Source organism: Mangifera indica, chromosome 7 (assembly GCF_011075055.1).
Source record: "Mangifera indica cultivar Alphonso chromosome 7, CATAS_Mindica_2.1, whole genome shotgun sequence".
Classification (NCBI taxonomy): Eukaryota; Viridiplantae; Streptophyta; class Magnoliopsida; order Sapindales; family Anacardiaceae; genus Mangifera; species Mangifera indica.
This window is the reverse complement of record NC_058143.1, coordinates 8,613,280-8,639,138: the sequence shown is the minus strand read 5'-3', so window position 1 is coordinate 8,639,138 and position 25,859 is coordinate 8,613,280. Positions and strand designations below refer to the sequence as shown.

The 25,859-nt window shown below is 33.0% G+C and overlaps 1 protein-coding gene and 1 long non-coding RNA gene across 2 annotated transcripts; one reads left to right on the top strand and one right to left on the bottom strand.

The window, feature by feature from the left end:
• The first annotated feature begins 658 nt into the window (after window positions 1–658).
• On the top strand, window positions 659–12,107 carry LOC123221594. The gene is made up of 3 exons (XR_006503271.1): window positions 659–798; window positions 4,028–5,273; window positions 11,918–12,107. It is a non-coding gene; the product is annotated as an uncharacterized LOC123221594 (long non-coding RNA).
• Window positions 12,108–13,563: 1,456 nt separating this feature from the next.
• On the bottom strand, window positions 13,564–17,888 carry LOC123221593 (heat stress transcription factor A-5-like). Its single transcript, XM_044644445.1, has 4 exons — window positions 17,821–17,888; window positions 17,373–17,625; window positions 13,899–15,169; window positions 13,564–13,787 (listed from the first exon to the last, which is right to left on the bottom strand). Exons 1-3 carry the CDS (start codon window positions 17,871–17,873, stop codon window positions 13,937–13,939), a joined length of 1,539 nt encoding a protein of 512 aa, XP_044500380.1. The 5' UTR covers window positions 17,874–17,888; the 3' UTR covers window positions 13,564–13,787; window positions 13,899–13,936.
• Window positions 17,889–25,859: the final 7,971 nt, after the last annotated feature.

Here is a 25,859-nt window from a genome sequence, read left to right as displayed (position 1 = left end):
GAATACTAAAGAGTTACCTCAAGAGGGTCAGATAACAATGTTTACATAACCACATAAAGTCTTAGAGGAGCTAACAACGCAAATACAATTTCTAAACATCTTATGTATGCTTAATATGTTTCTGAATCTATGCATTAAAATGGGTTATAGGATCTTTGATATTTTTAAAAATTTTTAATTCCACTGTGTTGCTGGTTAACGATACCCTAAAACCTTACACTTCTTTCTTGCCTCAAATTATCCTTCAAGATCTTTTCTCTACATGTTGTAGTCTTGTTTTCCTTCCACAAATCCAATGTCTTGGTCCTCTATTATTTCCCCTAATAGAAAAAAAAAATTTCCCTTAAGTTGTCATCATGTATTGAACCATCTAAATATAGATAAAGATCATAGCAAGGTTTGAATCTTACTTTTGTTTCCAAAAATGTAACCATTTTATAATATTTCTCTTAAGTTGATAAGCAACCATGTAATTATTTTTAAGAGTTATCACATATGTGCCTTGATTAAAGTAAAGATCATCTTTATCAACAATGTCTTTAATTTAAAATCTCTCTTAAAGGGAATGAAGATTTTCTTGAATTGAAGTTGTTTCTCTCATATCATCACAATCTTTGATTATAGAACTTTCTTTATTAAAGAGAATATTTTTTTTATATGAAGTTTCCTCTAATTTTTTAACTTCTTCGTCAACCCTGAGTATTACTCTATACCTTGCCTCAACTTTTTCAATTTCTTCAAAATATTAAGGAACTTCATCAAATTTCAAAGTGATTCTAAGAGATTCATCCTCTGTCGGTAGAACAATTTTTTCTCCCTCTTCTTCTATTATCTCATACTCTTCTTCTTCTTTGGTTGCTTCTTTACTCTTATGGATTTCTTTTACAAATGTGGGTTTGAGTTGTGAAAAAACCTTTTCTCTTATTGATTGCATCTTAGAAGGAAGAATTAAAACCCTTTTTTATAGATTAGGAACGGTTCATGTAAGTTATGATGTAGGTAGGTTAGCTAGTATCTCATTGAATCATTTAATTAGTCCCTTTATAAATCTAATGAATTTTGCAAGTTGCCACTCAAAACTAGTATGTCATTCTTGATTTCCTTTATGCCTAGTCATCCCAAGACAAGGCTTTGATACCACTTGAAGCAGGACAAAGGTAGTGGGCTTACGCTTTGATACCACCTAATGTAAAACAAGTGTTGATAGGGTTGTGATATTATTCAGAAAGACACTTAGGGCTGATATCATTCAATAGATGCAAAGGAATATTAAGAATTCTTGCAATTTTTACAAATGAATTCTTAAGAAAACTCAAATAAGAATTTTATTGATAACTTGAATTAAATTATTGAAATTGTTTACAGTAACTTAGGCCATTTATATAGACTAATGACTCGCCTAAATAAAAATAAAAATTGTAACTCTACTAGAATATAAAACTCATTAAATTATGACACAAGGCAAACTAGAATTAGGAATATTAATTAATTTCAAATTCTAATAAACTAAAACTCTAGAAAATAATTTTAATAAACTTTGACTAAAATTGAGATTTTCTAAACAAATATTCCTAAAAACTCTTTACTATATTTAATAACTTCCTAAACACAAAATAATCCTAAACTTAAAAGAGGACTCTTAAATTAATTAGAAAAATAATATTAATAAAAGACTCATTTAACTATATTAGAGTAGAAAATTTGTTTAAATTAAACTCTACTCAACTAGAGATCCTTATTCCATAACATAAGACTTCTTACATGGTATCACATTATCATGAACATCCATATAATCATGTCACATCATCAAATAAGATGTCATATCATGTGTCATGTCATCCTTGGTTGCCATATCATGTGTCACATCATTCTTTTGTGGTTGGCTTGTTCCTTCCACATTTTTTTTTATGTTTTCCACCCTATTACTCTTTTTTTATGGTTCTCCATTCTAATCCTCTTTATTCACTTTGTCCACCCAACCTTTCTCTTGCCTAAGATCATCTTTTGACATTTTTGCTCTTCTTGTTCAAGCCTTCTTATCCTTCCATAAATTGAATGTTTTGGTCCCCTATCATTTGGTTGTCACATCATATGTTATGTCATTCTCTTATGGTTGGTTTGTTCCTTCTATGTTTTTTATGTTTTCTAACCTACCACCCTTTTTCCATGGTCATTCATTATTTTTCTTTTCATTCTCCTTTTCCACCTAACCTCCTTCTTGCCTAAAATCATCCTTCAAACAATAGTGAATTCACCCTTTAAATAGATAGCTTACCTAATAACCAACAATCCTCTTAAAATTTTAGCTTACCACTTAGCACTATTAACTTAAAAGTACAGGTCCCTTGTTTAATTGTTGAACCTTTAGGTGTTTTAATGATAATAAAAACACAAGTTTGATTATCTAATATTGTCCAAGGAATGTGTGAAAAAGATTAGAAAATGGACACAAATTGAAAAATGTAGAAACATCACATATACGCTTGTGCGTCATGACTACATGTCTGTGTATCGAGCCAATACACAAAGAAAATGGTCGTGTATCCTTCTTGTGCAACTTTAAGCAAAAGTCAACATACACAACCTTTGTCTTAAACCGTACACCCATGTCTTAAGCCAACACACTAGAAAAAATGGTCGTGTATCTTACCCATGCAACTTTGGGCAAAAGTTAACATGTTCAAATGCACTATATGCCTGTATACCTTAAAAAATATACCCCTATATCAGGGACACTTGTCATTCTGCCTGTCCCTTTCCTATTATTTTATGCCAAAAACTTTTTAGAATTTTAAAAGTGCAAGGTAAACACCACTCTCAAGAATAGGGACGTCCGTCCTTCAATAGCATATTAAAAAAATCAACTATTGGGAGCTTTGACTGAAGATTGACCAAGTGCGAAAAGTTAAAATTGAAAAACACATGCTTGTTAGTTTTGATGCACAACGGATATACTCTCCCAACCAATAGTCATACGAGCTATTCTAACCATCTAGGACTATAAAATGAATGATTGAGAATAAGTTAGAGATTGCACATGTAAAAATCATATACTCATTTTTTTCTCCTTGTATTAGCCTTGTACAGGTATTCACATCCATTTTCTTTTGTAGTCAAACAATCTTAGGTGAAATCCTAGACAAACTATTGTGGCAAACATAATGTCAAAGAAGTAGTGAATATGGATGAAATCCTAAAAAACTATTGTAAAGAGAGGATTCTTTACTAGTGAAACTTTAAGTGGATTGCTTAAAGGAATGGATGAAAAAGAAAACTCTAAACCACTATAAATTATTGAGCACTTTATTTCTTTATTCTCTTCATGTTTTCTATTTGTATTATGTTTGTGATAAATTGCTAAGTATAGTTTATGCTTATATATGCATTGCATGCTTTGATAGATTATTGAATATTGTTTGTGCTTAATTGTTTGAACATCTTATTAAATTTATTTATTTGGGTGTGATTGTTTAGAAATTTGCTTAAGAACATTTATTTGGTTAAAAGTTTTAGATAATCGTATCTCCCCCCTTAGGATTATTAGCCATTTAGGGTACTTCAATTGATATCAAAGCTTGGACTCTAAGTTTATAAATTTAAATGAATTTTAGAGTTTAAGATCAAATTTATAATGAATAACATACCTATGCCAGTTTTTGGAAAAGAACATAATATTACAAGACCACCATTATTTTGTTGGTCAAATTACACCCAATGGAAGATTAGGATGAAACTTCACATTCAATCCATAGAGTATAAGTTATGTCAAATAATTGAAAATGGTGACTTTGTGCCTAAGGAACCTAGAACAAACTTGCCTAAAAATGAAGCAGATTTTAATGAGGAAAATGACAAATTAATGAGTTTAAATGCAAGGGCTATAAATATGTTATTTTATGCATTAGATGCAATTGAATTTAATTGAGTTTCCTCATGTGATTTAGCTAAAGAGATATGAACTATCCTTCAAACCACTTATAAAGGTGTAAGTCAAGTGAAAGAGTCTAAAATCGAGCTTCTTTTTCAGGATTATGAATTGTTCTAAATGAATTTCGAAGAGAATATAACCGATATGTATAAGAGGTTCTTAAACTTGATAAATGATCTTAGAGGACTTGGAAAAAAGTTTGAGATCATTGAGCTTATGAAGAAGATTCTTTAATCGTTGTTGGAATCATAGAGCATGAAAGTGACCGCTATCGAAGAATCAAAAGACTTGAGCAAAATGGGCATGGATGAACTCTTTGGAAGCCTATTGGCATTTGAGATGAAGAAAAAGCCCAAGGAAGAGGAGACTAAGACAAAAAAGAACATGTAAGTCTTCTTACAAGGAGATTTAACAAATTACTTTCAAGAAGTGATGATGAAATTACATGCTATGAATGCAAGAGGTCCAGTCACATCCAACAAAAGTGACCTTAAATCATGAAGAGGAGAAAGAAGAAGAAATTCAAAAAGAAAGTGTTTGCATCTACTTGGAGCTGGAGTGATAATTCTAGTGATGAAAGTGAGTCAAAGCATGAGAGAGCCGATCTATGCTTCATGGCCATGAATGAATCAGGGGAAAAAGGTAACAACTCTAACTCTTACTCTTTTAATCAATTGCAAGAAGTATTTGATTGTTTAATCGATGAATATAAATGCATGTGTAAAAATAAATCTGTGAGAAAGCAATTGACATGCATTAAGAATGATTATGAAAATTTCATTAGTGAGCATGCTAAAATAAAGAAAGAACTTGACTTAGTTAAAAATAAAAAGATTTTAACATCAAATGAGTTGAACAAACTTAGAAGTGAAAATGATGCATTACATGTGAAAATATCTAATGCAAGTGAGATTTTGGATAAATTCAAAATAGGCACAAAAAGTTAGATGAGATGCTTGCATCCCAAAGATGTGAATTAAATAAGGAAGGCCTAGAATGTAATAGAAATAATCTTTTTGTTAAAATATATAGGCAATTGAAAATAATCATTTATTGTAATTAAAATGCAAGTTTTGTGCCTTTATTGGTTATATTGTCAGAAGATATTCAATTAGGAATGACAAATCATTTAAAGTAAAAAGGGTTTGGGTTCCTAAAGAGATATTGAAGACTAACCTTGATGGACCCAAAACCATTTGGCCACCAAAGAAAACTTGAATTTCTTTGTAGGTGTGTCTTATAGCATTGGAATAGTTATGCAAGGAACAAATCTGGATAATGGAGATAGGAGCACCAAAGCATTTTGAAAAATAAAATTTTTCAATTTGAGAGCTTAGAATGTCAAGTAAGTACCTAAACTCTTATTTGAATTCAATATCTATATGGTCTTATTTGATAAGTAAGTTAGATATTTGAGTGATGCATTTGAATTGATTAAGTGAATTCATGTGTATCTTGAATACTATCTGCTGATATGGATATAGTTTTCATGTTTACATACTAACATGTTTCAAAAATGCATGAATATGTGATATAAGTTTAGTGTCTAAATATGTTCAATGCTTATTGCAAAATCGAGTCAAGTCGACTTGAACTTATGTTCAAAAGTGATCATGATTTGATTTACATTAACATTTCTCAAAATAGATCAAGATATCTAAGATTTGTATCATGTGGTGTTTTGATTTGATGTATAACTCATATTTTTCATTGCATTGTTTTTAACTTAAAAATTTTAAAAAAATCATGTGTCTTTCTTCATAAATGTTTAATCATGATTTTTGGCAAATCATTTTATGCAAAAATGCTAATGGTTTCACAATTTTAAGTTTTTACGCTTTAGAAACACCCAATATGCTTTTTGCACAATTTCCCTTCAAAATTTAAAACATACGGCCACGCATTAGAAGTAAATGCCCATGTACTTTTGGGATTTTTAAGTTTCCACTTTTAAGCAAATACACACCCGTGTAGTTTTGGTACTAAGCAAGTAAATGGTCATGTATCCAGTTTTTTAAAGATGAATCTGCTTCTTTTTTCCTCATGTTCACTCACCCTAAAAACTTAGCCATCATGTGCCTCTACTGTAAACCAACTCCAACAGTTTTTCTCTAGACAAATCAATGCTGGAAAATGTATCTTCGGCTACCATCATCTTTAGTCATTACCAAATCAAAGCCTAAACACGTCAGATTTCCATCTTGGTTCAACATCTCATGGGAACCTCTATTCTTTGAGCAAATCAACTTTGGGCTTCATGTTTTCGGCCACTATGAGCATCTTTCTTCTTCTGTAATGGTTTTCAAACCTTAGTTCTCTTCATTCCTGTTCGTATTGCACAATTTTCTTCAAAATCCAAGAAATTGAAAATGGCACCAAGAAGAAAATCAATTGCTCAACCTGGGTATATGAAAACAACTTCGAGATTGTTACGAATGATCAAGAATAGCAGCTCAAGCTTCCAGAAGACAAACAAGAGGTATTTTTAATGGTTGCTGCTTTGATATGAGTATTATGCATGAAATTGGTGTTGGAGGTGAATTAATAAAGTTAATTAGAAGGATGAGATGGGAAATTTTTTTTTTTATGCATTTGGACGTTTATGAAGACTTGGTGTATGAATTCTACAGTTCTTTATCGATGCCTATGGATAATCACGAAAACATTATTGAGTATACTATGAGTTTCAGAATAAGAGGTGATGATTACAATGTCACATCTAAAACATTTGTTAAATGGTTAGAGTGTGATAATAAAGGCATTTTGAATACTCCAATAGCATGGACATCGAACTTTTTGTGTCATGATTTGAGTGGTGTCAGGCTATATTATGCAAACTTGACAAAATCAACGGGGATTCAATTGTCTGCTCATAAGAATTTTACACCAAATGTTGTCTTTCATTTTGAATGCAAGAGAAACACTAGTGGACATGTATCAGTGTGGGATTTAGTTTTACTAAACACCGCAATGGATGGAAGATAGGTGGATTTGGTTAAATAATTAATCCATAAGATATTTGAGATTAAGGATGAGAAATTAGAGATTCAATTCAGGATGATTGTCACTGTCAGGGTTATACAATTACAAGTTTCTCTCAAGAATAGTGACAAAGCATTCATACAAAAATTTAAAGTGAATCAATGGATTAACAATGATGCATTATTTAAAATGAGATTGATTGAAAAAGCTCAAGATGGAGAATGGCATTTAATCTTGGTTAGAGGAAATGAGGAAGAAAATCAACCGAAAGATGAACAACGGGTTGAAAAAGAACACAAGGTGCTTACTGTGCCAAGTGATCCTGTAATGCCTAAATCCAGCTTTAGATAGAGTAAAAAAAACAAGGACAGATTAGGTTAAAGAAGATATATCTCCTAGTTATCTGGATCGACTGATGCAATATATGAAAAAGAGATTTGATGCAATTGAGGTGTTCCAAAATGCCATAAACTCAATAATCCAAGATATTCAAGGTCAGCTTACCAATTTGAGAGAGGATTTCTATAGGGATCAGGTATTGCGATGCCAAGATGATTTTCCCCTACCTCAGCCATGACAATTTTTTTTTTTTTTTTGCATCTCATTTTGATCTTACCCATTGCATATCATAATATTTTTTTTACGAACATGCTTCATTTTTAGTACCTAAACTTATTTTCATGTTCATAGTTATTGATGATATTGATACTTAGGTATCATTTTTGAAACTTAGTATAAATACCTAGTTAACATACCTTGTGACATATTGATTATATTCTTACTTGATTATTACTAATTATCTTGATTTATTGCATTGATACTTTGACATGAGATGATATGGTGACTTTTATGCCTAATTCTTTTAGGTGATAAATGGATTTATTAATGATGGATATCAATTGATTATTTACAAAGTGTTATATTTTATGGATTGAAATTGAATTGATTGATTGAGATAAATGGAAGTTTGGTGTTTGGAAAGAAGTTTGGATGATTGAATGAATTATATTAAAGTGTAATTCTTGTTATTTAAAAAAGGGATTTATCAAAAATATAGGGGACATTATGTCAAAATTTTTCTAAAATCTTACCAAATGAACTTACTTTAACACCAAAACTTAGTAATTATGTTTGTTAAAATGTGTTAAAGTAATGGGGAGCATATACTCATCCGCTAAAGAGGAGAGATTAGTTTGTTTTAAATGATAATTAATTATTGTTAAGTTAAAAATCAATTTTTTTTTTAATGAAATGAGTTTGGTTTTTGAAAAGTATTTGTTTTTTAAATGGTTTATGAAATAAGATGGTTAATGGAATGGGTTTTAAATTGGCTTTTCTAAATGGTTAATGAAAAAAATAAATGAAAATGATTAACTGCAAATGATTTTCTTAAAATTGGAATTCAATTGAATCTTGAGTTTATACTGATCATTACTTTTTGATTAATGCCAAAAAGGGGGAGAAATGGTTTAAACCATTTTGCATTTTTCAAGCTTGAGCAAAATATACAAATTTGTGATAAGGTTAGGGGGAGTATTTTTAATTGCATAATTTTGATTTAAATTTGGTTTTTGTAATCAATCAAAAAGTGGGAGATTATTAAACCTCTAGGTGTTTTGATAATGTTTAAAAAACAAGTTTGAATATCTAACATTGTTTAAGAAATGTGTGAAAAGCATTACCAAATGAACACAAATTGAAAAATACAAGAACAAGACATAAATGCCTATGCATCATGACTACACGCCTGTATATTGAGCTAACAGATGAGAAAAATGGTCATGTATCCTTCTCGTGCAACTTTAGTCAAAAGTCAACATATATGTTTGTGTGCCTTAAAGCACACGCTCGTGTATCAAGCTAACACATGAGGAAAAATAGTCGCTTATCCTACCCATGCAACTTTTGGTGAAAGTCAACATGGTCAAACACACTACACACCTGTGTGCCTTACAACACACTCCCATGCATCAAGGGCACTCATCATTTTGTCTGTCCCTTTCCCATCCTTTCATGTCAAAAATTTCTGGAATTTTAAAGGTGCAATGTAAGACCTCCCTCTCAAGAATAGGGACGTTTGTCCCTCAAATGGCGTAGTCAAAAATTTGACTGTTGGGAGCTTTGATTAGAGATTGGTCAAGTGCGAAAAGTGTAAAATTGAAGAACACACGTCATGCCTGTATGTCTCATAGATTTTTTGCAGAAATTGTTGGTTTTGACGTCTGACGTATCTATTCTCCTACCCAATGGTCATATGAGCTATTTCAATAATCTAAGACTATAAAATAAACACTTTTTGATTGGGAATAGGCTAGAGATTGCATATGTAGAAATCATATACTCATTTTCTTCTCTAATTTCTCTCCTAAGCTTACAACTCAATCATTTAAGAGAAATTCTTGTGCTTACTTTCTTGTATCAGCCTTGTAGAGGCATTCACATTTATTTTTTTTTGTATTCAAACAATCTTAAATGAAATCCTAGACTAACTATTATAGTAAGCGTTATTTTGGAGAACTAGTGAACATGGGTGAAATCCTGAAGAACTATTATAAAGAAGGGATTTTTTACTAGTGGAATTTCAAATTGATTGCTTGAAGAAGTGGATATAGGAGACTTGGAAGTGAAAACTTTGAACTACTATAAACTACTAAGCACTTCCTTTCCTTACTCTCTTTTTGTTTTGTCTTTGTATTTTGTTTGTCATAAGTTGCTAAGTAAAGTTTATGCTTATATATGCTTTGATAGATTATTGAATATTGTTTGTGCTTAATTGTTTGAACATCTAATTGAATTTATTTGTTTGAGTGTGATTGTTTAGAAATTTGCTTTAAAATGTTTATTTGGTCAAGAGTCCCCACCTCCCCACCCCCCCCCCACCAAAAAAAAAAAAAAAACTATTAGTCATTTAGGGTCTTTCAACAATTATGCCTATATTTGGGGAAAATTTATAACTGCTTTAGTATGTTTTATGCATCCAATGGTCACAAGATCTAAAACAATTCACTTCTTGCCCTTAGAGTATTTGTTAGCTCAACTTTAGGGTTAAACTTGAAAAAACCTAAATCAGTAAGTGAAGCCTTAGGTGATCCTTCTTGGCATCAAACGATGAAAGAAGAGTTTAATGCCTTGTTGAAAAATAAAAATTGAATGCTAGTTCCCTATAACCCTAGTATGAATGTAGTAGGCGATAAATGGGTGTATAAAGTTAAGTTGAATGTTGATTGCACTCTTAAAAAACTCAAAGCTAAGTTGGTAGTAAAAGGATTTCAACAAACACCTGTGATTAATCATTTGGAAACTTTAAACCTATTGGTCAAACCCATTACCATCATAGTTATTATATCTTTAGCAATAACAAAACATTGGCCTATAAATAATGCTTTTTGAATGGTGAACCTAAAGAAGATGTATACATGACTTAACCCCACGGATTTATAGATGAAACAACTCCTAATCATGTGTAAAATTGGTTAAAGAAAAAAAAAGGTTAAAATAAACTCCAAGAGCTTGGTATGATAAATTGAGGATTGCTTTAATAGATAAAAAATTCATGAATTCTCAGGCTAATTCTAGCTTGTTTATATTGGAAAATGAGTTGTATATTGCGTATGTTCTCATTTATGTTGATGACAAACTTCTCACTAGAACAAATTCTAATTATATAGAGTAATTAGTGGTTGAGTTAAATAATGAATTTGTTTTAAAGAAACTAGGGGAATTGAACTATTTTTAGGGCTTTATAGTTTACAAATCTGGTTCGGGGATGTTTTTGTGTCAAACAAAATATGCCTTAAATTTGTTAATGAATACTAAAATGAGTGAAGCTCATTCCAATACCACTGTTATGGCAGTAGGCACCACATTGTTTGTAGAGGACAATCCTTCATTTGATGATCCTACTAAAACACAAAAGTAGATTAAGGGTTTTATAGTATCTTACAATGACTAGACCAAATATGTCTTTTGTGGTGAACAAACTTAGTCAATTTCTAAAAGCCCTTACTCAATTACAGTGGCAGCGCGTGCAAGAGGGTGTTGAAATATATAAAAGGAACACTAAATTATGGTTTAATGTTTAAACTAGAATCTTGTTACAAAGTAGAGGCTTTCTCTAATGCTGATTGGGTTGGTTATATAGGGGACAAGAGATCCACTAGTGGGTATTGTGTGTATATTAGTAAAAATATGATATAATGGAGTTCTAGAAAACAGAAGGTGGTTGCATTATCTTCCACTGAATCTGAATACAGAGCTCTGATTTAAACTGCTACCAAAATTGCTTGGTTGAATAGTCTATGTGGTGAGTTAAAGATAGACTCAAATTCTTTGTTCCATAAAAGAAACAAGCATATATGCATTTTATTAGAAAGCAGGTACAAGCTAAAACACTGTCAATTCAACATGTTCTTACTAAACATCAAAGAGCAAATATTTTTACTAAACTTAGTCAGTATCAAAGTTTGAAGGTTTTAGACAAAGGTTGAATATAGCAATTTATCCTGAAGAATTGTCAAGTGAATTGAATAAAGTCGAAAATGAAAATCAGGAGGATTGAGGAGAATTTGTTGTGATTTTGCTTGCTACTGGTCATGATAGTGTTCGTGTAGTTATTGTAGTCATATGGCATGTTGAGGAGTTGTGTAGCATCTCTCTGTGAAATATAGTACAGTAGCTGTGATGGCTGAAAAGTGTCATGGTTGATTTGATGGGGTTATTGTGTAGTGTTTTTAATAATGAGTTGTATGGGTGATAAATGTTGGCTTGCGTAGTTAAAATTGTTGAAGAAATGGAGGCAGGACTGTTTGTGTTTTTAAAGAAATTTATTATTGGTTGAAGAAATGTTTTTGAAATCATAGATGGTTGTCACTATGATTGATGAGTTTTTGTTTAATGGTGATTATCTGGTAAATAAAGTAGAAGTACAAAAAACAAATGGAATTAAGGGAGGGGTTATCTGTATATGCTGATATATGTTTTTTTTTTTTTTTTCCTTGATGAAAATAGGACAGACTCAAGAAAATCCACCAAAGTGGTTAGAGGTCATTACCATAGCAAATGATCAGAGGACTGTTTAAATTCTCAGCTTTTTCATAACAAACAGGGAGGATGTTAGAAACAGTGCAGTATTGGTTTTCTTCAATAGTGTGACGGATAATAAAACAAGGGCCAAAAGACTTATTCCCACCCAAGGTATAGTGCACACCATTCTCACCCATCAACTTTCAAAAACCTAAACACCCGCCCATGGTTTGAAAAACTAACACCTACCCTCCAAAATTAAGATAAAATTAAGGACAAAATTATCATTTAACAATAATATTTAACATTTATACTTTTACCCCCTTAATTTAAAAAACTAACAGTTTTACCCAAAATTAAATTTTGAAAAGTGATATTTTCCCCCCTACCTAGGGTTTCCAATTTCACCGACAAATTTTCGGCCAACAATGGCCAATCTCTCTCCCTCCCAGTGTCGTCACTCCCTCTGATGTTCAATATTGGACCGACGATATCTAGATTTGACAAAATCTAGATAAAAAGTCGAAACTCTTTGTTTGAATCTTTGTTGTCTAGACGAAGTCAACTTTATTTGGACAACAACGACTATCCAAATGAGGAAATCGGTCTCTTCTAGACCGTCATCATCGTCCAGATGAAGAGTTTCGACTCTTCGTCTGGATTTTGTCTAGATTCTATCGAATCCAGACATCGTCAGTCTAATATTGAACACTAGAGGGAGTGACGACACCAAGAGAGAGAGAAATCAGCCATCATTAGCCGAAATTTCATCGGTGAAATTGGAAACCCTAGGTAGGGGGGAAAATGTCACTTTTCAAAACTTAATTTTGGACAAAATTGTTAATTTTTCAAATTAATGGGGTAAAATGATATAAATGTTAAATATTATTATTAAATGATGATTTTGCCCTTAATTTTACCTTAATTTTAAATGGTAGATGTTAGTTTTTCAAACTATGGGTGGGTGTTGGGGTTTTTGAAAGTTGATGGTTGGGTGGGAAATGGATTTCACTATACCTTGAGTGGGACAAGTCTCTTCGCCTAAAACAAATATAGAAAGGGAGACAACTTTTCGTTTCCTTCATTTGTTGTTGCTTTGTTTTGATTCCTCCATCATTTTCTGTATCTTTGTACTTGATAAATCGGCTGGTTGTAACAGCTATTGTTTGTGTTTTCTTGTGTCGAATCGAACGGTGAAGAGTTTTGTTCACTTGGATTGTCAGGCTATACCGCAACGGAGGTTTAAAACAACTGTTGTATCCACTGTTTGAGGTTAATGCAATCTTGAGGTATTATTCATAGTAGTTTTCTGTTCTGGAAGTTGTTTTCTCTCTCTAGTTCTAGAAAATCCTGTTTCTTGATCAATATTTCACTGAGTTTATGTTGGTTCTTGCTAAAATACATCTCATTTTCTTTAGATCCAGTTTTAGATATGTCGTTCAATAATTTCTTTTTAAGTTTTCAGACACCAATAAAATAGCTCTACCCTTTGCAATTTGGATCTACTACCCAAAAAAAAAAAAAGTTATTGCAGTAAAGGCGTTATAACATAAAACCATGAACCAAAATATGCTACATCAAAGCAAAACTGAATAATCTATAAACAAACAATCAAGATCAACATGCTGACATGGTAACAGAAACAGTGTAGCATATATAGAAGAATTATTCAGGAAGAATGGTTTGACATCTTAATATGGACTTCAAGTCAGAAACTCAATTAGAATTTCTAATACAAGAAATATGTACATCAGGAAGACCAACAGCTGGATCTGAAGACAATCACAGAATTAATTAAGGCCACGCAATCATTGCAATCTTCAGAACCATGGCACATAGGAAACTGTAAACATTCCTGCATCCACAAGAAACCATATGCATTTGATAAGCTCTTTTAGAAAACAGATGTTCTATGTCAGATTAATCATATGTCTTGCCAAAAATTGGTGAAAATAACTAGAATAACCTTTTGCAAACTTCCACAGGGTTTATTGACTTCGGTGCTCAAAGAGTAAGCTGTTCTATATTCTTAGTATTTCTGGATATTCCTTGGCCCGGCCTTCTATCTTCTTGCTCTTCGTGTGGATTTGCCCTATAACAAGAACTTGCCTCTTCATTATCTGAAGAACCAGGTCTTTCAGTAAGGAATTGTTCCCAGAATACATCATTTATTCGAGCTGGGCCAGTCACAGGCCCAGGATTATTATTTGCAGCCTCTTGCGAATAAGATAGTGTCACATCCTCATTACCCAGATTCTTGTTCTTCGGAAAAGATCTAGTATCAGATTCTTTTTCATTGGAATTATACCTTGACTCTGCTGCTCTTCCAATATCTTGATTAGGTTGGGATACTGTTGATGAATAAAAGCCTTTGTTAACTTGCAAAGGAGAAGATGCCAAGGTTAAGTTTAAGTGGCAGGAAAGATGGCCATCCACATCTTCACTTGAAGTCAATCTCTGCTGCATGGAATGAACCCTCTGGCTGTCATTTGCTGATGCTTTTCTTGGGAAGAATGAATCCTTTTTAAACGTAAAAGATGTCCCAGTATCAGAAAGTTCAAATGTTTCAGGCACAAATAAATTGCCTTCTAATCTTGTCTGTGCCTCTTTAGTGTCCCCTTCAGATATTTTCCTCTGCGGACTTCCCCCATCTTCATTGGAACTCTGTGTGCTATGTGAAATCAAGTTAATATCTGAAACAGCCGGAGATAATTCTAGTCTCAGCTTGCTTGAGAAATCTTGGTGGAAAATATTAGCAAACTCAGGTCGAGAACTACTATTGTTGTCCAACAGACTACTTTCAACAGTCTTTGAGTAATCAATTTGCGGCACTCGTCTTTTCTTCTTATATGCTGAGATATCCATAGACTCAATCTTACGAGCAAGATGTTCAACAAAAGAAGGGTTCTGAATAGCTTTCTCCAAGAAGGACCATATACTATCCTGTCTCTGCTGCATAGTATCCACTCTGTGTGTCATGTCTTCTAACTGAAGCTTTGCTGATGACTGCTGTTGTTTGACCCTTAAAATATTTGACTCCAGTGCAGCTTTCTCACATGATAACTTCTCAATTTCTTCCTCAAATGCTGTTCTCTCAGGATCCATTGAAGACCCTTGTGGGTGACTATGGCTGTGAATAGGTTTCCTACGGTGAATATTTTTAAGAAGATGCTTTTGATCTTTGACAAAATCTTCATTTGAAAATTCCCATTTCTCCGGATCAATTTTTCGGAATCCCTGAATCCATCACATCCATATGAGCAATGTTAAGTAACACTAGAAAATTCATGAAGGCCAAAAATGGAGATTTGGAAGCTCATGCATGCTTGTGATAATAGTGGGTGAACTGTTCTTTATATATAAACAAAATAATAAAATAACATAAAATTTTCTTAAGGAAGCACAATACATCCATATGGGAACTGAAAAAACATAAGTATTTGATATTCATAGATTTAAAGAATACAGGTCTTCCTTTATCACAAACATTTAAAAAGTAAACTCAGTATAGTAATTAGGATCACAGAAATGCACAAGTTCATCAACTGAAAGAATATATTCTTGTACATTTTATATAGCTTTTAGGATGCACAAAATGCAAGTCAATTAAGGTGTTACACAAACATGGAGTTTGAAGCAACTTCTTAAGTTTAAATATCATAGATAGCAATAGGAGAAGCTTCTAATGTTATTTCAAGCATAGAAGTTAGAAGTGTGTCTTGACTCTTGCATGCATGAGTATCCACCAAGCAGACTACAAAAATATTTATATATCTACAAATACAAGGTTGGTATAAACAACATTAGACTGCAGAAAAAATATATGAACATTAAATTGCACACAAACAGACATAAAAATATTTAAACTGCACATAAACTACACAGTCACAGCACATAGATGGTATAAGAAGACTATCTATGACTAACTCTTTTGGAAAATATACGGAACCAAAACCTATTCACACAAAGTGGCGGTGCTATCGCATCTAGAACCACAATGAGTATATGTAGTATGCTAAAAGCCCCATATGGTCAAAGAAGGTCAGTAATCTCCCCACATTTCTAGGGGGAAAAAAACTATCATGTGGTTGCTTCAATACTTTAGTAAAGGCAATGAAGATATTTCAACATTCATCTTTTATCTAAAGCATGTGACAAACTGTCATCTATCCACCTACAATTATAAATAAGAATAATCCTAAACTAGCAAAAATAGCTTCCACTCTCTTAAGTGATTGCTTGGTGGTTTCAATATAATTTCCTCAATTAACAATTTGTGGTTTCTCAATTCCTACTCTTTTAGTCCAAACATGCAGCAACCAAGCATTTCCACTTAACATCATGATTTTCATTGTAAAACTCAACCATAAGCTCAACTATTCACTCATTTTAAAGTGATTTTAACCCAAGCAAAGAGCAGATCAGATTACTCAGCTTTTGATACATCCCCGATATCCCACAACTGTGCTTCAAAAATTCCAAACAATCACACAAGTGATAACAAAGAAAAATAAAAGGAAGCAACTAACTCAAAATTGCAATTTATATGCCAGGTTAAATATAATACAGGTCCCATATTTGATAAGAATCTTTTGATAAGTAACAATGAACCAACATAGTTGACCATCAAAACCTACCTGTCAAAATATTTCACCAAAAGCAAACTATCTTATTCTCAACACATTTTGAAAACCAAACTTCTTGAAGCATCATCGAAAGACAAAGACTCTGATAATGAATGTTTTTCTTTCATGACAAATAAGGTGGGCAGTCAAAACACCAAATTTTTACCATTGAAGACAAAGGAAACTTAGTATACCCACCAAAGGCAATGCTCTCATAATGAATGTTTTCTTTCATAACAAATTATGTGGGCACTCAAAACACCAATTTTTTATCATTGAAGACAAAGGAAACTTAGTATACCCACCAAAGGCAATGGTCTTGTTATGCATGTTTTTCTTCCATAACAAATTAAGTCGATGCTCAAAACATCGAATTTTTATCATTGACAACAAATGAAATTTAGTATTCCACCAAAAGAGTACTACTTTGAGTATTACTCACATCTACTAATACTACTACTAATAATAACAATAGTAAAAATACATTAATAAACATCTTGCCCTCACAACAATCACTACCACCCAACCTAAGAAGATCCAAACAAAATTTTCATATATGTCTTTGGATACTGCAATTGCAAATTCAATTAATATAATCTTTTAACAGGTGTCTCCTTACAGCATCACATAAAATTAAAGGAAATTATACAATCAGAGAATAAACACAATCGCACAAAGGGATATATGAAAATTGCACTATCAAAAACTGAATTGAATTGATATGCACAATAAAGAGATGGCTACGATACTAATTGAAGATTTCGTTAGAATTAAAGTAGAATAAAATAATATAAAAGATGAAATCGAAGACTCACGTAAGTATTAAGCTGTCTAATGAAGCTAGAAAAATTGTTGTGTTTGAAATAGGTAGGAAGAAGAAGACGAGCGAACTCCGGAGGGTTCCAGACCACGAAACTGTTCTTGTTGGAACTCCAAGAGACGATCTCGTCTGTGGATGAGTCATCAACCATATCGTACGTCTTTAAAAGGAACGGCGCCGGTCCTCCTCCGCTCGACGCAGTTGCCTCCATACTCATGTTTAGGTTGCAAATTTGGGTCAACAGGCTCCTGTGGGAAAGTTGCAGAGAGAGAAGGATAGAGTATTAGATTTTAGACAGAAAATCGAAAGTCGACTAATTTCCCAGGTACAGTAATAGTCTTAACACACAATTTTTGTAGAATTCATTTGCGGCCCCTCAGGTTTGCCTTGTTTGAAAAAGGAAAGACTTGAAATCTTAACGAATCACATTCACATACACTTACTTTATTTGCAATTTCCCAGAGAGTGAGGCGGGGTTTGGTTGGTCCAGGTCCATATATTTTTTGATGCCGTAGAGACGTTTGACCAAATTCGTACTAACAACACTTGAATGAATATAAATGCCTTTCTTAATTATATTGAGATTCATGGTGATATCGTAGACAAGACAATATGCCATAATAATAAGGGAAATTTTAAAAAGTAGCCAAAATGCCCTCCCATTAAGCCAAAATGCCCAAGAGTACTATTTCCAAGCCAAAATGCCCAAAATCACTGTTTCAAAAAAAAAATGCCTATGACTTTTTTTAAATACCGAAATTACCCTTTCTCTCATATATATATAACTCTCCCACTCACTATAAGGGTTTTAATGAAATTTTAGATAAATATGGGAGGTTTTTAGATATTTTACACTATAAAAGATTTTGATATTTATTTATTTATTTAAAACTTTTTCTAAAATGACAAAATTACCCCTCCCTTCATTTATATAACTCTCCTCACTCACTATAGGGTTACATGTAATTTAGGATAAATATGGAGGGTTTTTAGATATTTTACATTATAAAGGCATTTTCATATTTATTTATATATTTTATTACTTTTTCTAAAATGTCAAAAATACCCTTCCCTTCATCTATATAAACCCTCCTCACTCATTTTATTTCCACACACTTCTCATATCACTCAAATATTCACTCTCATTTTCATTTTTTTTCAACATCAATTAGTAGGGATTCGTTCAGACGAAGGAAATTCGTATTTTCAAATTCGACTCGAAAAAACACTATTCATCAAAAAAAGGTATTTATGTCAATCTTATCCTAAAACTTCATTTTATTTGTTAAGTATAGTTTTTATGTCGTAATATAGGGGTTAAATGTAATATTTGACAAGTATTGAGGGTTCAATGTAATTTAGGATAAATATGGAGGGTTTTTGGATATTTTATATTATAAAGGCATTTTCATATTTATTTATATATTTTATTACTTTTTCTAAAATATCAAAAATACCCTTCCCCTCATCTATATAAACTCTCCTCACTCATTTTATTTCCACACACTTCTCATATCACTCAAATATTCACTCTCATTTTCATTTTTTTTAAACATCAATTAGTAGGGATTCGTTTGGACGAAGGAAATTCGTATTTCTAAATTCGACTCGAAAAAATACTATTCATCAAAAAAAGGTATTTATGTCAATCTTATCCTAAAACTTCATTTTATTTGTTAAGTATAGTTTTTATGTCGTAATATTGGGATTAAATGTAATATTTGACAAGTATTGAGGGTTAAATGTAATTTAGGATAAATATGGGGGGTTTTTGGATATTTTACATTATAAAGGCATTTTCATATTTATTTATATATTTTATTACTTTTTCTAAAATGTCAAAAATACCCTTCCCCTCATCTATATAAACCCTCCTCACTCATTTTATTTCCACACACTTCTCATATCACTCAAATATTTACTCTCATTTTCATTTTTTTTCAACATCAATTAGTAGGGATTCGTTCAGACGAAGGAAATTCGTATTTCCAAATTCGACTCGAAAAAACACTATTTATCAAAAAAAGGTATTTATGTCAATCTTATCCTAAAACTTCATTTTATTTGTTAAGTATAGTTTTTATGTCGTAATATAGGGGTTAAATGTAATATTTGACAAGTATTGAGGGTTCAATGTAATTTAGGATAAATATGGGGGGTTTTTGGATATTTTATATTATAAAGGCATTTTCATATTTATTTATATATTTTATTACTTTTTCTAAAATATCAAAAATACCCTTCCCCTCATCTATATAAACTCTCCTCACTCATTTTATTTCCACACACTTCTCATATCACTCAAATATTCACTCTCATTTTCATTTTTTTTAAACATCAATTAGTAGGGATTCGTTCGGACGAAGGAAATTCGTATTTCTAAATTCGACTCGAAAAAATAATATTCATCAAAAAAAGGTATTTATGTCAATCTTATCCTAAAACTTCATTTTATTTGTTAAGTATAGTTTTTATGTCGTAATATTGTGATTAAATGTAATATTTGACAAGTATTGAGGGTTAAATGTAATTTAGGATAAATATGGGGGGTTTTTGGATATTTTACATTATAAAGGCATTTTCATATTTATTTATATATTTTATTACTTTTTCTAAAATGTCAAAAATACCCTTCCCCTCATCTATATAAACCCTCCTCACTCATTTTATTTCCACACACTTCTCATATCACTCAAATATTCACTCTCATTTTCATTTTTTTTCAACATCAATTAGTAGGGATTCCTTCAGACGAAGGAAATTCGTATTTCCGAATTCGACTCGAAAAAACACTATTTATCAAAAAAAGGTATTTATGCCAATCTTATCCTAAAACTTCATTTTATTTGTTAAGCATAGTTTTTATGTCGTAATATGGGGGTTAAATGTAATATTTGACAAGTATGTGGGGTTAAATTAATTTAGGATAAATATGGGGGGTTTTTAGATATTTTACATTATAAAGGCATTTTCATATTTATTTATATATTTTATTACTTTTTCTAAAATGTCAAAAATACCCTTCCCCTCATCTATATAAACCCTCCTCACTCATTTTATTTCCACACACTTCTCATATCACTCAAACACTCACTCTCACTTTCATTTTTTTTGTTAACATCAATTAGTAGGGATTCGTTCGGACGAAGGAAGTTCGTATTTCTGAATTCGATTTGAAAAATACTATTCATCAAAAAAAGGTATTTATGTCAATCTTACCCTAAAACTTCATTTTATTTGTTAAGTATAGTTTTTATGTCGTAATATAAGGGTTAAATGTAATATTTGACAAGTATGTGGGGTTAAATGTAATTTAGGATAAATATAGGGGGTTTTTTGGATATTTTACATTGTAATAGAGGTTTTAGATATTTTACAATATATACAGGATTTATATAACATGTTAAAAATATATAGGGATTGTTTTGATACAAGACGACATACAAGGGTGTCAAGTGAAATGTTATTAAAATTAGGGGGTATTTTCATATTAAACATTGTAGGCGCATTATAATTAAAATTATAGGTTTTTTCGAGTTTCACCGCTTTATGATATATCAATGCACATTTTTCTTATTTCTGAAGAATTTTTCAATTGTTGTCATTCTATGGTATTTCAACTTTTAGGATTGATATTTCAATTTTGTTTTCTTGAATTTCACCGTTTTAGCATATATCAACTCGTATTTTTCAGATTTTTTTAGAATTATTCGATTATTACCATTCTAGGGTATTTCAATTTTTAGAATTCGAATTTAAGCTCAGTTTTTTTTTATTTATCGTTTTAGGATATATTCACTAGTATTTTTCAGATTTCTGCAGAAATTATTTATTATTGACATTTAAAAGTAATTCAAAGTATAGAATTTGAATATCTATTTCAAAGTATAGATACTATAAGAACGTTTTAAATAGAACGTTACAAACAGATAGATGCATTTTGATATAAGATAACATACGAAAGTGTTATATAAATTGTTAAATAATTATAGGGGGATAAATAACATATTAGAAAAATATGAGGAGTTTTTTTTAATTATTAATAATTGTACGGCTGATTTACATAGTTATTATTGATTTTTTTTTTATACCTGAATAATTATCTTCAAAAACTTGTTATTGCAGGATTGATATTTAAAATGGAGGGTTATGCATCGATTCGTTACCAGGGAGAATGGATTCAAGGTCGCAACAACACAATGAAATATGTTGGAGGAGCCAAACAATTGATTAAAATCCCTTATGGAACAACATTCGAGGGATTTATTGAGCTTTTGACGGAGTATTGCAGTATTGATCCAACGAAAAACTACATTCAAGTATCAATGAAGCCAAGAAAAATTGAGCTCGATTGTCCCATCCAGATCCAAAATGATGAAGATGTGCAAGGTCTTCTTGATATGTCCCAATACTTTCAGGAATGTATTCCTGTTTTTGTTACATGTACCTCAATTGAAGGGCAGAAGGAAGAAGATGAGGATGAAGATGAAAAAGAAAGCAGTTGGGTCAAAAAAGAATACGATTTGGAAAAGTTGATTGATTTCAGTAATGACCCATTATATATTGCAAACTCATGGGCTCATGGAGAAAAAGATATAGTTCCCTATTGGGGTGACTTCGATGGAAATGATATGCCTGACATTCCTTCAGACGATGTAGAGCCTGAGTATATGGCATCAGTAACCGAGGGTATAGATTGTTTACGGCTTGAAGATCCTACTTCAGGTGGTGGAAATTATTCTGGGCCATTTTTTGATAATGTCCCCACTGATCCATTTAGGTGGCTTTCTGATTTTCCTCCACAACCAGCAGCATCATCAAGTGGTTCCAGATCAATCCGAGAGGAGAATGGGGTCAAGATTGGTGATATTTTTCACAGTAAAGTCCAATTGATTGACGCCACGAGACAATTCGCCTTACTAAAAGGATTCCAATTTGGTGTCAAAAAGTCTGACAAGAAACGGTGGGAAATTAAATGCAAGGCTGAAAATTGTAAGTGGTATATACATGCAACCAAGTCCACTGTCGGTGATGTGTGGGGGATCAACTCTATGAATCCTACCCACACATGTTTAGTTGATCAAATCATGCCACATCATAGACAAGCTGGGGCCCGAGCTTTAGGTCAAATTAATGAGATCAAAGTTTGTGATGATTGATCGAATTTATCGACCTAAAGAAATAATTGTAGACATCGCCGACCGATATAAAATTGATATTTCCTACTCACAGGCTTGGCGGGCAAGAAATTGGGCTATCAATTCATTGAGAGGTTCACCGGAGGAATCTTTTATGCTGTTACCAGATTATTGCTACAATTTACAACGTACTAATCCAGGCACTATTACTGCTATTGAAACAGACGATGAGCATCGATTTACAAATTTTTTCATGGCGTTAGGATGTTTCGTTCGTGCGTTTAGTCAATATCTTCGCCCCGTTATTTGCATTGACGCCGCTTTCCTTAAAGGTCGATATCTGGGGCATTTATTTATTGCGGTGGCTCTTGATGGTAATAATCAAATATACCCTATTGGTTTCGGTGTCGGCAAAAAAGAAGATCACGACACGTGGTGTTGGTTTCTTATGAGAATTAAAGAATGCATCCCTGACCTCTCTGAGCTTGCAATAATCTCCGATCGACATCATGCTATCTACTCGGCAATGGCTAAAGTCTTTCCAGATGTCCATCATGGATGTTGTTGTCATCACCTTCTGTGTAACATGCGGGCAAAGTACAAACGGGACTCAAAGGTATATTGTAAACAAGTTATTAAATTTATAACAGTTTATCATTTTCAAACATTTTGCTTACAATGAGTTTTCATATTTTTTTCCCTCTTACAGGTCGCGGGTGCATATTGGAAAGCCGCTAAATCATACACAGAGTCTGAATTTGGGCAGATGATGCAATCCATTGACTCAATGAACCCCCAAGCTGGAGCTTATCTACGGGATGTCGGCTTTCACCGTTGGAGTAGAGCGTACTTTCCAGGGCATCGATACAATATCATGACCACAAATATTACTGAGTCATTTAATGCCCTTGTCAGACATGCACGGGGCCTACCTATAACCATGCTCTTGGAGTTTATTCGTGGTACAATGCAACGATGGTTTTATGAGAGGAGAACCCATGCAAGTAAATATCAAATCGATATTAATTAAAAGTTGTCTCATATACTTTTTTCCACTTTGTTAATCATATTACCAAATGTGTTCTTAATATTTTTTCTGGATTATAGGTGAATGTCATAACTTCCTCACCCCTTGGGCGGAAGATAAGATCAGTAATCGTCTTTCAAAGTCTGCAAGTCTGGATGTTCGACCGATTACACCTACTCGGTATCAGGTTGTTGGATTTGGTGGATTCATGGGTATTGTGGACTTTGGTGACATGTCATGCACGTGTAGAAAGTTTCAGCTTTCACGTATTCCGTGCAAGCATGCCATTGCCGTTGCACGACATATGAGACTAACGAATGTGCACGCATGGGTTCATCCATTCTTCCGCACCGATATTTATCGTGCAATATATCAGGAACCAATCAATCCTCTTGGAAATCAATGTGATTGGTTACACTCACCGGAAGACAGAGTTATATTGCCCCCCGTACTTGATAGTCGTCGTCCAGGTCGTCCGTCCAATAGAAATCGACGTCCATCACAAGGAGAAATTGTTACACCGAGGATTTGCAGTCGTTGCCATGAACCGGGGCATACACGAACCCAATGTAAATCCCCAGCACCAGTCCCGAGCTCCGCCCCCCAACGTTCACATACAAAAGGCAAAGGAACGAGATCTTGACATGCTTATACTCAATTTTGTTTTTTATATGATTCTTCATTGTTGTACTTCAGGTGTATCTAACCGATGTATTTTTATTATTGTTTCAAACATGTAATTGTATTGTCATTTGATGTATTAAATTTAGTGTTAATTTATTTCATCATTACTATATTTTCTCTAATTGTTTCAAGTGTGTAAATGTTTGAGTAATTATATATTTTTATTGGTTTTTTATGACAAGATAATTTAAAAAATGAACTCAAATACACAACACATCCATATATAACCATAAATAAAGTATATCATACACATATGAACATACAATAAATATATACATCTAAACATAGAAATAACGATAAATATATATCCGTGAGCTACTCGATACAATGAAAATACAACTGCGTCGCTAATCATCGACGCATAGAGGTAGACGACTCTCGGGGAAAAACGTAGCTCCGTGCCAATGCCAAACACTCAAAAAACCGTAACATAAAGACGCCACAGTCACCGGAGCCCAACCCCTACTGAGGAATATCCGACGCTCGATGTAAAGTGAGGGGATCACGTCGTGGAGTCCTCCTAGAAGCTGCCCAAAAAGTCGTCGCCTCTAATAACGCGGGAATAAAGGTCATGTACGGTCGCATGCGCTGCTCCAGAGTCCCTATATTCCCCGAATATGAAACATCTGAATCGTACACCGTAATCGACCACTCACGGAAATCTATAACTCCGATGACCCAATGCGCGTTCTCGAAGTTTATAGGGATGAAAACCTATAAACAATGAGACATTTTAGTTACTTATCGTTGTCGTTTGAAACATCTTGAATGCAATATGAATATATATAAACTATACCTGATCGACCAACCCCCATGGTTTGTATAACAATCCCGGGGTGTATGCTGCATCAACCATCCTCGTGAAGAGCCCCGAAAACTCAAACTCGCCAATCGGGGTAGTCTGCCAACTCTTCCAGGCCATCTCAATATGGCCTCCGAAGAATGTGTGGGCAGTCGTCCAACGCTGTGAGATAGTCGACTGGTGATCGTCCTGTTGCCGACGTAATAAAGCCAAAAAGGAATCCACATGCTAAAATGGTATAAACAAGTTCATGTGTTAGTTATTAATAAATATATCTAACTTTTTATCAAATTATATAGTATAGACAACTCACATCGTTGGTCAACCATTCGCGCAACTCTACAACAAGCCTCCAGAAGCTGTGCTTTGACTTCGACCCGATGAAGTAGACATCATGTGAGTCGGAAGCCGCGGCGCTGGTGTACCATGTGAGGAAAGATTCCTCACGCTCAGAGGTAGAGGATGGAATGGCCGTAGGTCGCTGTTTTGCCCTCCCTTTGAGTGGATTCGTATACGGGGTGCGAACCAGCGGACCCTTCCGGACGATCCGGCCACGTGCTGTACGAATCATCTGCATGATCCCAAAAAAATAATTAATTCATCATTCATCTTACGTAACAATTAGCATTAATCGATTTATCTTACCTTCTCCACGTATGCGGGAGGAGGTTTAGCTGGAGAATCTTGAAGCACGGTCAAGTCCACCACGCGTGCTCCCTCGGTGGACTAGAAAATACAAATTTTGAACATCTCAATGACCAATATATACAACTATTTATATACTAAGTATGATTGATATACCTCAATAGGGATGGCCTCAAAATCGTCTTC

Bases quoted from the DNA above. Each gene is read 5' to 3' on its own strand.
- LOC123221593 (XM_044644445.1), bottom strand. From the start codon at position 17,873: ATGGACCTGGACCAACCAAACCCCGCCTCACTCTCTGGGAAATTGCAA. The intron at 17,626-17,820 runs GTAAGTGTATGT...ACTTTCCCACAG, and splicing joins TCTGGGAAATTGCAAATAAA to GAGCCTGTTGACCCAAATTT. The intron at 15,170-17,372 runs GTGAGTCTTCGA...TGATGGATTCAG, and splicing joins TTAGACAGCTTAATACTTAC to GGATTCCGAAAAATTGATCC.